Here is a 14554-nt window from a genome sequence, read left to right as displayed (position 1 = left end):
CACCTTGGTTAGTTTGCCATACATAGTAGCGTGTTAGCCAAAGGCCACATGCCTGCTGAGCTACAAAAGGACTTAAATGTGTTTTGAATGAAGATTGCTCTAGACTTCTCAATTCACCTGATAGCCATGAAAACCCAGTAGTAGTTAGCAAGTACAAGTAATTAGTATGCAATGCATCTGTATCACATCTGTTCTTTTTACATACAAGGCCACGTAATGGTTGCCTCCAGGAAGACTGAGCCACATTACAATTACAGGAGGCTGTTTCCCAGGCAATATTTAGTCAAAGAGGTTCCTGTGACTACATACAGACAGTGAAACTGAGAAGCACTTCCAATTTCTCTAGTCAAGGTGCAAATCTGGAGCCTTGAGTCAAGCCCTGAGCTCACACCCTTCTTTGCTGTGGTTTCCAAAGAAAACCCGCTTTGTGAAGCGTAGACGCAGCCTCCAAAAACAACATCTCTGTTAAGCATGGCATGGAACACAACAATACAGGCTGGTTTTTTTTCCCATCTTTGGGCACTCCATGGCATGTGCAGCCATGGAGAAGCAATAATAATTTTACTAAATGGTGATGAGTTACCACCTTTGTGGTAGGAGGAGTAAGGTATGAGCAAGAGGAGTGAGTTTTATGCTCAAAGCCCAAAAAATGACATGTTTGCAATTCAGGTGGATGTTTTGCAAGACTGCAAAGTGGTCTTGGAAATGCCAGACATGTGGCCACTCTTGTAGCCTTGAGTCCATCCTTTTATTAACCTGTAATTACGTGACCACACAGTATTTCCCCCGAAGAAATCCTTCTTCATTCAGGGAAGAAACAGAATGTACAGTGGGGGATGATGAAAGGGTTCACGTGCAACTGTAAATCTTATTTTTTTCCTATCATGTGCCCGATTTTTCAACCATAAAATCTCCCTTTTTAACTTAGTGGGGAGGGGATGTTATTTTTATATAGTAGCAATGTTATACATTCTTCCAATGGAAGAAATACTGGCAAAACAGACAAGTGTTGTTCCAGTAAAGAATTGAACAGTAAGTTTACGTGTATTTCAATATGATTAGAATCATGTATCCCTATCACAACAAAAAGTAGACAGAAAAGCACTCAGCAAAATTTTGTTGCCATATAAAGAATAGGTTTATAGAATAAGAATAGAAGAAAATTATAAAAATTATCAGTAAAGTTTAGAAAAAGAACCCAGAAACCTATCACACCTATCAGAGCACTGTAATCTTCTACCAAAAAATTCAAAGATAATTTTTTAAATAAAAAAAAACAAAAACCAACTGATTCTACACCAGTATGTTCCAATTTTGCTAGAGTCCGTGGTTCAATGATTAGCACACTCAGTTTTAGCGCTTATACTATATAAAAATATTCCAGACATACATGACACAAAGCTTCAAACAAAACTCACTGTGCCTGCTAAAATTTGCTCAAGTTTTGACAGATTAATTTTGTACCTGCAGTCTTTATGCCAGCTCACATAACAATTGCCTGCACCCCTCTAATGTTATGAAGAATAAAATACCATGTCTCCTCCAGCATAAAAATCATATCAACACTGAATTCTGCTCTGCCTTGTTCATCTGAAATTTGATCTTGTGTTCACAGCCGACCTGGCCTAGACCTGTGTTTCTGAATGACCCAGTAGCATATAGATCCAGTATTAATGATTATAGAAACATTAAAAAAAAACAAAAACAACTGTTAAAAATCCAATCATTCACCAAAAGATAAGTATAAAAAAAACCCCACAAACATTGCAAAGTATAGGTAGATACCATGCTTTTATGTATGCTTTCTTTTCTGTTAAAAGACTAAAGAATGGAAATAGCCATTTATAAAGAAAGAGAAATCTTTTAAATCAAACAATAAGCAAAGATTTTTCTTCCACTGATAAAATTTGCTACACAGCCTGCTACACTTTTCAAATCTCAAAGGAATGTTTTGAAACACTGATGATGTTTGGAAGCATCTAAAAACTGCACCAATATTCAGGTTTTTACCATAACGGCAATGTTGTTGCCCATAAAAAGTAAATTTTAAACAGTAACAGTTTTCTAAAGAAGCAGTAATAATCTTTGATCTAGAAAATATCCTACGTAATCAAAAAAACATGCAAGAAAAAGAAAGATTTAGCAAACTAAAGATGTGATAGATGTAGAAGTAGACATGGAAACAGGAAATTCTGGTTTAAATAGGTAATGTGGAATATGAAGTAGACGTGTTCTCCTCTTAATCTTTTGTGAGAAAAGCTAAAATGCTGAACAAGGAAATAATTTGGCTCAAGACTCTTTTTTCTCTTCATCATCTAAACTTCTGACACGTTATACTTCTCACAGAACTTGCCCCTCTAAGGAAGGTGAAGCATGTTTTCTTACTTCTTTGTGTGTTTTTTCATGTGATAAAACCTTTCATATTCATGATTTTTTATTTTGATTTTTAAAAAGATCTAGAAAAATATTCTACATAACACTGAAGGAAAAGAGATTAAACTGTTCTGGAAAGGGTAAGATTCAAATCGATCTTACCGATCTGAAATGGTAATCACCTATTAGTATCAAAAGCAGTCAAGTCAGCGCTGCAGGTGCTCATTACCACTGAAAAGCAACCCAGACAAGAGCCTCTTTGCCAGCAAGTTTTTTTTTCACACAGGAGCATGGCTCAACCCATAGACAGGTTCAGAGACTGAAAAAAGGTTTCATGCTAATGAATCTGCTTGTAGAATCATGAGTTTATTCTATAAACCAACTATGCATACACATTTAGACCAAGGATTATTTAATAAATTGCTCCCTATATATCCCAAGCACTACATAAGTAACCATTGCTGTCTGCCACCTCATGGGATGCAATTCCCTTTCCCGTTATATTTCACTGTTTTCAGATATATTACTCCTCACCTACCTAAGTTTAAATAAGAACATTGCTTTCTTGAACAGCAGAGTAATGAAACATAATTTTTTATCATACTTTAATATTAGTCTCCTATAAAGAACAATCATTCCAGAAACAGTTTTGCAAAGGTCTTTGATGAGAATACTTGTGAATGATGTAAAAGAAAAAATAAGAAAATAAGAAAAAGGAAGCATCTATTGGGAATTCTTCCAGCTATGCTTAACACTTCTGGAAGATGACAGAGACATAATACGCACAGGGCTAACACAGTAACTTGTCACTTCCTATAAACATACAGAGATGTTTTTTGGCCGCCATGATGTTCTCCAAAAAATACATGGTGTGGCTTGCTCTGCTTTCTCTCTACAAGTCTCAAAGTATGTTACAAAACATTTCAGAACGGTTATTCCTGTTTCACAGACAGGCAAATATGGAACTGATTGGGGAAATGGCTGAAGTGGCTCAAGGTAGTACAGTAATTCAGAGGCAGAAATGATAATAAGAGCCAAGTTCAATGCAGTCGTATTTAAGATACGTTAGAGATCAAAGCTGCTTTTTTCTTTGGTTTTACGCATTCACATGCAGAATGCCCCAAAATCCAAACCCAGAGATTTGCAAAGTCAGACTCAATGGCCTAAGACACCATTGCCTTTCAGAAAATCTAAAAACATACCCAATGACAAAATAACATTATCAAAGACAAAGTGGATGAAAATAAATATCTTTTATTTGGGGCAATTTTGTTATTCTGTGGGTTCCTTTTAGTAGTTCCATAGTTAAATGAATTATTCAGTAGTTTCTTAATGAAAACGTACTTGACCAAAGTCTAAAAATCATAATTAGGTGAGGTTGTTTATGGGTTTGGGTTATTTTTTTTCATTATCTCTTAATGCTTTGATCAAAATAAACCAGACCATCACTGTAACTAATAGGTCAAACTAGAGGTGGCCAACGTATTTGTAACTTCTATTTGAAGAAAATAGAAGTGAAAATGTCAATAAGAGGCTTAGTCTTTGAAGGTACAAACCATACTGGCTTCAGTCCACAAAACACTGTATAAATTTTATGAGATAAGTCCCTTCTGAATAGTAAATCGTGGAAGTGAAGAGAAATGAACGTAGAAGAAAGCGTCCTGAGCAATGCAGTAGGAGCCAGATTAATTGTAAATTAAAGAAAATAAAAAATGTACTAAGCAGATGTTCTTTTTGTTTAGAGACATCTTATTTAACCTCCAAATAGTGTTCGTTTATAAGCGTACACTTCAGAAAGTGTTCCTTATTGTAACTCATGCAAAATCTCTTCAGGCCAAGATAAAATATATAGGCATTTTTGCCATGTCCTCACACTGTCTGCTTTCTGTGGAAATATACAACCTGCTTGTGGCAAAATTTATAGTATTCACTTTGTTCTCTTCTACCGTCCTTTCTCAGTCATAAAACCAAAAAAAAACCAAAAAAACCATCACGCATAGGCATTAGAATTCATGTGTCTAACTCATGGAAAAAGCAAAGTACCATTAAATATATCTGCTAGACTGTATTTTATAAAAATCTGTGAACATGGATTAACCCTTGAGATGACTTAGGAAAAAATGAATATGTCTCTACATTTCATCTAAATGGCAAGGTAAAGTTTAGGAAACGAAAGAAATGCCTAAGGCCATGCATTTTTCACTCTTGAGTGACTTTTCTCTTTTAAGAGACTTGTGCAAATCATCCCTCATCTACCAGGAAGCTATACACATAGATGTAAACCCCAGCCTACCACAATTCCCACTTGTTTTGCATTCCTTCTGTGCATGCAAGCATAAAACTTATGCAGTCATATTTCTCAGTTTTCTTCCTTTGTTAATTCTGACTTTTTGCTTCTTTTAGGAATAAAACAGAAAGCAACTTTTTGGAGCAAAGATGATCTATTCAGTGCTTAACACTGGGAAAGGGAGAGCAAGACAACAGACAGTTGAAACTGGGAATTTCCAGTTTAATGGAAAATTCTGGTATTCTGATTATTCTGAATCAGAACAAACTATTTCAAAATTTCCCACAAAACAGAAATTAAAAAAGCTAAAAAAATGCTTTCAAAAATGTTGAAACACATTTTGTTTGAGCTTTTTAGTTTTGTTTATTTAATATTACTTTTCATACTTTGGGGCTTTTTTACCAGTCAACACTACCCATTGTCTCATGCCACTTAATAATAATCAATAAGTAATTTCCATAACATTATATTTCTTTAAAAAAATTATGTGTTTAAATTGTGAAAATAATATACCCAATAGTCGATGTATATTTTGTTTGAGTAGGAAAATAAGATCAATATTTGGCTTTGTATTATTTTTACCAGCAATTGTTTCTAAAACCTAGGGAAACGAATGTACTAACACAAGGATATTCAAAACAGTAGCTACTTTAACTTATACCATAAATTAAAATACAGCATTTAATTTTATTCATCACAGCATTCTAACCACACACTTTCTCTGCATCGCAGTTGCAAGCAATAAAGTTCTTGCCTTCTTGTGAGCGAAGCTGTTATTCCTACTCCACTCAATGTGAAGTACTCAGTTCTTTCAGTTTACTAGTCCGTGGATTAATTCCGACCTGTTACTAGCGCCGATCGTTTCTACCACTACTACCTATAAGCAATAATTCTGGACCGAGGTTCTCACGTATCCATCCTGCTCCTGAAACACTCACGTTTTTCTTGATCACTGCATATGAGGGGGTTTCAATTTACATGATCCTTATTTAATCGTGAAACTTGCACTTTCCCTGTTTTGCCCAAGCGAGAAACTGCTTTTCATGGCACTGCTCTCTCCTTGGTGTCTCTTCACTATTGCCAATGTAACAACAGCTCAAACTGCATACCTTCATCTTCTCCATCAAATCTGCTACTTGTTTTTCATGTAGCCATGATGCTACTTAGGCCACCATGAGAAAAATTGTTTGGAGTTTTTTTTTTAAACAGCCCATTAGCTCAAATGAATTAGTAAAATGATTTCTTTCTTCATTTCCTAACTTTTAACATGATGAAAGGAATTTTCCAGCATATACTTGACTTATCGCTAACGTCAACACAACATTCCATATTAATAAAATACTCTCTTTCACCCCTTTCTCCAAAGTTGTTTCCTAGAAAAGAAAGCCAAACTTCTCCAATAGTAAACACATAATATTTTACAATAATTCACTAGAGACTATAAGAGCTAAACAATCATTTGTGTGTTTCAGGAAATAATATTAACGTTGTAAATAACATTTTATCTTATCCAAAAGTAAGCAAGATGATTTATGAAGCAAATAAAACGAGGCAGCTCCAAACCAAAAAAGCTTAAACTGGAGGCTAAGCAAAGGAGAATATGGAAAATATACACTCAGATCATGCTGAAATTAAATGAAAATTGTTGTATTCTCCACTTTAAAAATCTCTTCACAAATAGATCACAAAAATAGTAAATGACAGAAGACAGAGTACCTCTATTTATGAGGAAGCCAAAGGTAACACTCAGGCCAAAGGCTGCACTTACAAGAATCCCAGATCAGCATGCCAAAGGAAGGCCTTATGGCAGGGTTCAGTTACCTGCAGGTGCTGAAGGCCATTTGAGATGCCCTAAAGTATGCAAGAAATCTGTATGAGGTCAGCAGATAGGACACAGAGACTTATGGGAAATAAGTATCATTCTGTAGTGGAAGCTGGGGGCATGAAGGATATCCCGCAGCACTAAAAATGACACTAGATTCAGGCAAAAATAATGTCTTTAATGTCTAATATCATGGTTGGGACCTCAAAAAAAAAAAAAGACACAAAGAATACAGTTCCCATTGGCCCAGTGAACTGAATTCAGTAACCAGTCAGTAAGTTAAGGGAAGACTGATAAGACATCATTCCTTCAAAAGGCTCTTCTGGTTTTTGGTGGGGGGCTGGAGAGGACAGGGGCCACTTTACCCATGGCATTCAGTATAGCTCCATCATCTCTTCACACTGCATGAATCTTACTGCGTCCATGTAAGTTCTGTGCAGGATGAATGTCCTTAAACCAACATAATACAAGGCAATCTTGTCTCTGCTATTTTCATATAATGAAGAACAGCTGTTCAACAGCCACTGTGCTTATTGTCTTCTTCCATCCTGTCTTCCACCATGCTCTCAGCCCTATCACCCTCTCAGGTGATATCTATTACAGTGCTTCTGTCTTGGTTCCAGAAAATTTAATCCCAATGTAAGAAAAGAAACAACAGTTACAGATAACAAATAACTGCATATAGGTAACAGTGATCCAATATGAAAGAAATTGCAAGAGGATGGCATACCGGTTGCTTTACTACAGTTCAGATTTTTTCAGGCATTGCGGCAATGTTCTTACCTTTTAAGGAAGGATTTAAGGTGGGGGGAGGCGGGGGTGGTGGTGGTGGTAGTGGTAATATATTAATTAGGATAATTGATTAGTTGTAGGTTTGCTAACTGTCTTCTATAAAATGGAGTTCTTCCCTGAAAAACTGATACATGAGCTGTACACCATTACAGCGCGTTAGTGACATCAGGAGTATTAAAGTGCAAAAGATGAGGATCAGAATACGTGAATTCTTAAATATTTGACTATCTCACATTTTTCATATATCTTTGTGGCTAGTGTATCACTACAGGTTATACTTAAGAAGTCAAAGATATATATGCTATTGCCTTTTAATGTAGAATAGTTATGCATATTCCAATTAAATAATTTTTTTTGATCTGGACATCTTTTGTAAGTATTTTGCTGGCTAACATACATTCTGTAGTTTACAGATGCATTTTATTTAAGGTAATGTATGTAGCCACATAAGCATTCAATCATAAAGTAGTAGTCATACAGTACTTTATTCTAAATGCTTTATAAAGTGAAAGGTATTATATTTAACAAAGGAGAAATGAATAAATCTCCATTAATCAACAGATTGCTGTACTGACTAGAGTATTATCACCAGAAGAGAAGCTATATTTTAGGAAAGTAGCAATCCCCGGATGGATATGTCCTGAGGAATGTTGAATTTTCTAGAAAAAAAATGGAATTATTTGTTAGTGAAGAAAAGCACTGCACTAACAGTAAGTCTAAAAATGACTACGAAAAACCTCTCTTGAATCTATTCTGTTTTCCCGCCTTTTCACAACACCACTTTAAAACAAGAACTAAAAGAAAGACGTGAAGTGCATGAGAAACTTATGCTGGGTTGGGTGGAATGAGGAGAGAAGTTTGGTATGGCGCTATGGAAAGAAATAGTTTTAGCAGTTGTGTAGAGACACCACACGATTCTCTGGCTACTCCGAAAACCAAAAGTTGCATCTTCTACTGCATGCTGCTCTCATGACCAAGAGAGGTCTGGTGAAACCTAGGAGAAAGCAAGCAGTGAGGAGAGAAACGAGGGTTTGAAGCTCAGGCAGTGGGGAAGCGATGAATGAGTGGATTCCTTCTGTTACTTAAGAAGAAAAAGTCAGAATTAAGTGCACCCATCTGTACTACTGTAAAAGTCAAAAATAAAGAATATCAGAGCTTTGATAATTTGTCTTCCCACATTCTTCTATTAGGCTGGTGAAATAAGTGATACGTGTGCTACGAGTTGCAGCAGGCTACGTCAAGCTACGTATAGAATGGTGCCACTATTCAATGACCTCTGAAATGCAGAGGGAAGAATAAAACAGACGAGATTATTAAAATACAATACCTGAAGTACAAATGTGTATTAGAATACTTGAAATATTGGTATTACCTGAACTAAACAAATTTACCTCAAAGCCCCCCGTGATTCCGCCATTATGCTACATTAGACGAAATCCTTCCAAAGATTAATCAGCTTAGCTAACCATACACCGTTTAAAACCGCACAGAGCAGCGTATTAGGCATTCATAGAGAACACAAATAACCAAATGTGTCCTTTCTGCCTGGCAAGCACCATATAGTTCAAGGTGGATCTGAAAAATGAGAATGGACCAGGGCCAACATGATCTCAATTGTTATTTTCAATAATAAGTACAGCTAGCACCTCAGCATGCAACCCTCACTTGAGTGGAAGGGGACAAGAACAAAATGCAATGTTCTGAAACGGCTTTTGGGGAAATCATGCATTGTTTGTGACATGTATTTGGCCTCTGGAGCTGCAGTCTTATTTAATCCTCCACTTTTAAATGCCATCTTCCAAAACCAAAGGGTAACAAGTACGAATTGTATCTATAAAACAGCATCACAACTTTATTCTCAATAGCTAAGTATTGAAATGCAAGCATACATTATAAATAGAAAAACAGCTGGCTTGGAGCACATTGCAAGCCACTAGCACAGTTGAGGGATTTGAATGACATCATAACCCGTGAGAGCATGTTGCTGGCCAGCTGGTGTTATTTATAATATACTCATAATTGAGGAAAAATAAAAAGGCAAAAGTTAGGTATTGCAGAACTGACGAAGTTGAATTCTTTCTTTCCCAGTGTCATTTAAATTGTTATCAAGAGTAATTATGGAGATTACTACACAAAAGCGGGGAAAATCACATTACAATTAGAATGGCACATTTAAGATAAATGTCATGGAAGCCCCCCCAGACTGGTCCACTAGTGTTGCTATATTCATAGTACTGTAAATTCTAGGAAATGATACGACTTCTCCTGTGTGGGTGCTAAAAGATCACAAAGCTATTTTGCCCTATTTACAAGTAGCGCTCAACAATTCTGTTATTTTTAGCAAATTACAAACTGCTATTTTAGGGTTAACAGCACAGAGAGTTGGAGGCTTTAATTGTTACTCAGCATATAGGCGTGCCAAGTTTAATAACCTAGAGATGAATTAAGAAAAAAGTACATAACCGACTGCCTGTCTTTCTGTGCTGTATAAAGAAAATACCTGTGCCCCTATGCATAAATAAAATGTGTACGTATACACAAAGGTATGCATATACACAAACAATGCCCTTAGGTATGTAAGTTTTCATATATTTGAAATGCAGACACACATACACACAAACAAATACAAACGCACACATAGCTATGTGAAAGTTAACCAGAACACATTTTCTTATTTTTCATGGCAGCACAAGCTTTTTTTGTCTGCTAGCCCCTCAGTCACTAATTCACATTCTTTTAAAGGGAAAAAAATATGCTTCTGTGCTCTAGTTTTAAAATGCAAAGGTATGATGTTATTTGTCACCGTGCCCAAAAAAGTCCTTACTCGGTAACTTTGCCAGAAGAGGGAGAGAGAGAGAAGGCAAATGCTCCCCCAGCTGTTTCCTGTCTACAGTGTCTGTGTAATGTAGATAAATGTGAGGATTTTCTCTAAATCCCTCTTCTGTTTGCTAAATCTCACTGTCACTGCTAAAATCAGAGCAGATAGAGCCTGCGCAATGGAATAAAGTCCTCAATATTGAAATGTGACATTGCTCTCAACATCTCACATCTCTCTGGATTTCTTTTTTCTCATCATTACTGCTAACAAATTCATTTCCAGACTTTGCACTTTTAAGAAGCAATGGAAAAAATCAACAGTCTTTCAACACAATTAGTTAAGTGCTGCTTTTGTGATTTCTTGAAGGTAAATCTTTATTACTATTTCAAATATTTTTTTTTTGTTTTATTTTACTGTGTATTGTCTGCTTCTGGTTTGAAGAGTATTGTGCACTTTTCAATAACATTATTTTAGAACTGAGAATTATTTATAAATTGCTGAACATGCAATTTTATGTGATCTGGAAAATGGCTGTATGTAATAGTTGCAATTACATAGATAACTGTAAGGGTAAACTATTGCAGATACATGTCTTAAATTTCACTTCTATTCAGAGAACTTTGCAATATTTCAGTTATGTCATTATTAAAGGGTCCAATTACATCATTGTCTCTATTGTTAATTAATGCTTCTGAAAACGAGAACTTTTAGCTATTTTCTGCAGGTGCAGGGTTTTATAGGAAAAAAGGTATTATTCACATGTTAAGTTTCTGCAGTTTTATTATACACAATTATGGAAAAAAATGTTCATGCTTTCACAGGGAAACTTTTAAGGGATGTTGTCACTGCAGCAATTTTCTGGCAGCCTTGTTACATTTACTTGTTTTTTGCTTTCATAAATTAAAAGTAAATGTGAAGTTCAGTTTGTTTTCTACATTAGAAACCAGCTGCAACTCTTGCTGACCTTGCATATTTGTGTAGCTTAAGCAATGGTACATAAAGAAAATGGAAATTCCCCTACATGTTCATCTCCAAGTTTTCCCTTGCAGGGAGGGCTGTTTCAGGAAAGTTTGCATGTGAAGTTTCATGTTATGACCCTGTGATTTCTACACATTAATATAAACTGTCTCTAAGTAAATTTGGCTTCATTAGGTGCATTGACCTCTGTTTCTGTCAATTGGCCCTAGTTCAACTTTCCATTATCAGCAAATTTATATCCTTCAAGAACTTTTTTTCTTTCATATTTTGCAAGGACACTTATGTAGTTGACAGAATTCTTCTCTTTTAAGTGTTTAGGGCCTAATTATTTTTTTTAGAGTGTCTTCCACTTTAAACACACTTAGCTCATTCCTTAGTGGGATTCAAAAGAGAAGGTCTGTAATTGCAATGGATGAAACTATTCTCTTAATGTATAAATGGGCATCCCTTCCAATGTACTTGAAAGATGAAGCTGATTTTTTTTAAGTATTGAGCAAGGCACTAAGAGACATAAAAGTAATGTGCTAGCTCCTCAGCTGGTGCATCCTGCCAAGCTTCCTTGGAATCAATGGAACATATTGATTTAGGTTAGGATGTAGCTCAGATTCTTAAATCAAAGTTAGCAGTATTTAAACCTTGATTCATTCTAGGGTATATATGCTTTATTTATACAATAATTACTACTGAATACTGTTATTACATACTAAATACATACTTCTACTATGGCTTTGTAATCAGGTCCAACCTCTACGTAGCAAAATGTAATTTTGAATATAACTCTTGATTTTTTTTTCTATAGCATATACTATCCCTAAAAATGTTGCCCCTTTCAAGATATTTCTAATTATTGTAGATGGTCTTATGACCAAGCATGTGAAGAATCCTTATGCACGACTTGTGCCAACCAATAGTTTGTTAGACGAAGAGGATTTATATAGAAGAATTAAGAAGTAAAAGAGATGTAGAGTGTTCATATATGACATTCTTCTGTGGTGCCACTCTTCTGGACCATTAAAAGAGGAATGCAGCAAAAGCTGGTTATTTTACTGAAAAAAGAGGAAATTCCAGCTGTGAAAATATGGTCAGTCATTCTATGCAACTAAAAGAAGTGCTTAACCAGGCTCATCCTGAACCTGTATTCAATTTCCAAATGTAATTAGATGCTTCAATAAACCCCACCCACATGCCAATGCGTTTTCTTTTAAACTCTCAATTTTCTAGTCAAACTGGGGACGTTGCAAGCACCCTGCCTGTTTGTAAAGAACCTGAAGCAATATTGGATTACAACTTTGTATTTTCTTAAGAATATTCCCCTCAGAAATAAATGGGAACTTTGATTTTATCACAAACATATTGAATCAACTAATGTTATGTTTAATTAAAATGATGAAGTAAAGCTCAAGTTTTAAACTATGTTCTGGAATTAGTTTTGATGAAACAGCACTTAATTTAACAAATAATTGATTGAGCCCTAGAAACATGTGAGTCTGTTTTCTTTTCCCCAAAGTTTTTACTTGTTTGAAAGTTCTTGACTCTTTTTAAATTTGGAGATAAAGTTAAAAATTCTCTGTGGTTTATACTGTGCAGCCTTTTTGGCTTCCACTAAAGGAAAAACAGTAGATAATCTGTTTTGTTGTAGTTCAGTGCTGATATTTATCTGAAAATGCAACCCAGCTGAAAAGTCTTGAAAAATACAAAATTGTTAAATGGCTAAGATTTATGTTTATTCCTGGCCCAAACGTTATACAAGAACAAATTGTTAAATACAGGATGTATTTGTAATGTCAGCCTTCTGAGGCAGTATGCTAAACAGCTCTCTGCTTTACCTCTTCAGAGCTGGGAACCATCTTAAACTGCAGGTGCATCACATTCACCTTAGAAATGCAAAATTATGGCAGGGGAAAAAAGAAATTGATGTTGTTAAGATATGGAATCATTACAGGAAATAATGCCGCGTGTTATCATCATTCATTTATAGTCTGCTCTTCCTCCACCTGCCATTGAAGTCATGTCCATGCATTAAAACTTGCTGGTTTTTGCATGGCAAAGTTGGCTAAATACCCTTGTGAATGGGAAAATAATTATTCTTTCTTTCTTTTTACGATATATCATGGGATTTAGATTTGTTCATTATTTTCACAGTGGAAATACCAGGGGGAAAAAAGGGGGGATAAATTCTGACTTATTTATAGATTTGTCTCTTACTCAGCTTTGATATAAGTTGGAAAAGGGAACTCGTCCAGCAAGGTGCTAAGATCCCTTGCCAAGAAAATAAGAATTCTTAAAAATTATTGACTACAGAAGGCTCAATTCCACACTGGATGAGATCCCATATGAGCAGAAAATAGATAATTTCATCAGTTCTTCAAAAGTTCAGTGAAAAAAATAAGATTAAATGGTCCCCGAAACCCTAAAAGAAACTTTATGAAGATTAATCAATTTCCTCCAATTACTTTGCACTAGTCTGCTAATATAAAGCAGTTTTAAGCCATGGTTAACTGTATGTGCAAGAAAGATTTGTAACTTCTTACCTGACTGCAATACTAACATTAACCTTGAAACAGAATGAAATTTAATGCAGATTTACACCTTTTGAAACTAGCATTTTTGGCAAGTGACCTAAATCAGTTCAGAAAACACATTAAGCACATTCTTCACTGTCCTGCTACTAAACATAAATAGCTTTTCCTAGTATTTAAAAGAAAATGTTACCTTCTTTGACATATTGGGTAAGATCTTTGGCTGATATAAATTGATATAAAAATAAGTAGAAAAACAGAATGGTGCAAATTTACACCCATTGAGGATTGGCCTTTCTTCAAGCATAAGTCCAGGAAAAAGATAGTTTGTAACCAAATGTAAATGAGAAAAGAATTATCACCTCTGTGTATACCTCATAGCCAAACCTGACTAAGAGGATATAATGGACGTCAGAGAAAGTATAGCTGCTTCCATCAAGTGCAACTGCTTAACACTCCCACTAGTGCTCCCCTTAATTTCTTGAATCCTTCCAAATGCTGCCTTGCTAGTAAGACAGGACTGTAAGAGTCACTGAATGGGGTCCCCTACTATGGAAGGTCCCACGTTAACTCTTCTGTAACTTTGGCAAGCGCTGCCTTGAAACTTTTTTTGTCCTGGTATTTCCCTTTTTAAGGTGGCTGCAGAACCATGGAGTAATAATTATGAATCCTTTTCCTACTGGGCCAAGTTTCCTTCCATCCACTTTACAGCCATTTACTCTTGTGCCAGTGCTGTTCTTTATTTTAAATAGCTCTTGTCTGTCTATGCCACCTCCATCTCTCACAGTACGTTGTCAGGCAACTGTCATATTCCCTCTTAGCCTATCTGGTCTCAGACAAAACGACAAGGTTGTCTAGTCTTTCTCACTCAAGTTATTCCGGGCTTCCCCTTGCCTGTCTACTGAACTCTTCCGTATCCTCCTTTTGCAAGAGCAACTATAAATCATAGTTACTACGAGGTTCTC

At 35.7% G+C, this 14554-nt stretch overlaps 1 protein-coding gene across 2 annotated transcripts in view; it reads left to right on the top strand.

The window, feature by feature from the left end:
- The first annotated feature begins 10138 nt into the window (after nucleotides 1–10138).
- The window catches only part of IGF1 (insulin like growth factor 1), a 93651-nt gene continuing 89235 nt past the window's right edge, over nucleotides 10139–14554 (top strand). Inside the window, exon 1 of one of the 2 annotated variants that reach the window (XM_054212366.1) lies at nucleotides 10139–10458. In XM_054212366.1, the coding sequence (XP_054068341.1) occupies nucleotides 10396–10458 (63 nt within the window). In that variant the 5' untranslated portion in view covers nucleotides 10139–10395. The remainder of the gene's footprint in view (nucleotides 10459–14554) is intronic. The other variant, XM_054212376.1, reaches the window with a different exon arrangement.

Source organism: Rissa tridactyla, chromosome 1 (genome assembly GCF_028500815.1).
Source record: "Rissa tridactyla isolate bRisTri1 chromosome 1, bRisTri1.patW.cur.20221130, whole genome shotgun sequence".
Lineage (NCBI taxonomy): Eukaryota > Metazoa > Chordata > Aves > Charadriiformes > Laridae > Rissa > Rissa tridactyla.
The sequence above is the reverse complement of the archived record's forward strand: the minus strand, read 5'-3'. Positions and strand labels throughout refer to the sequence as shown.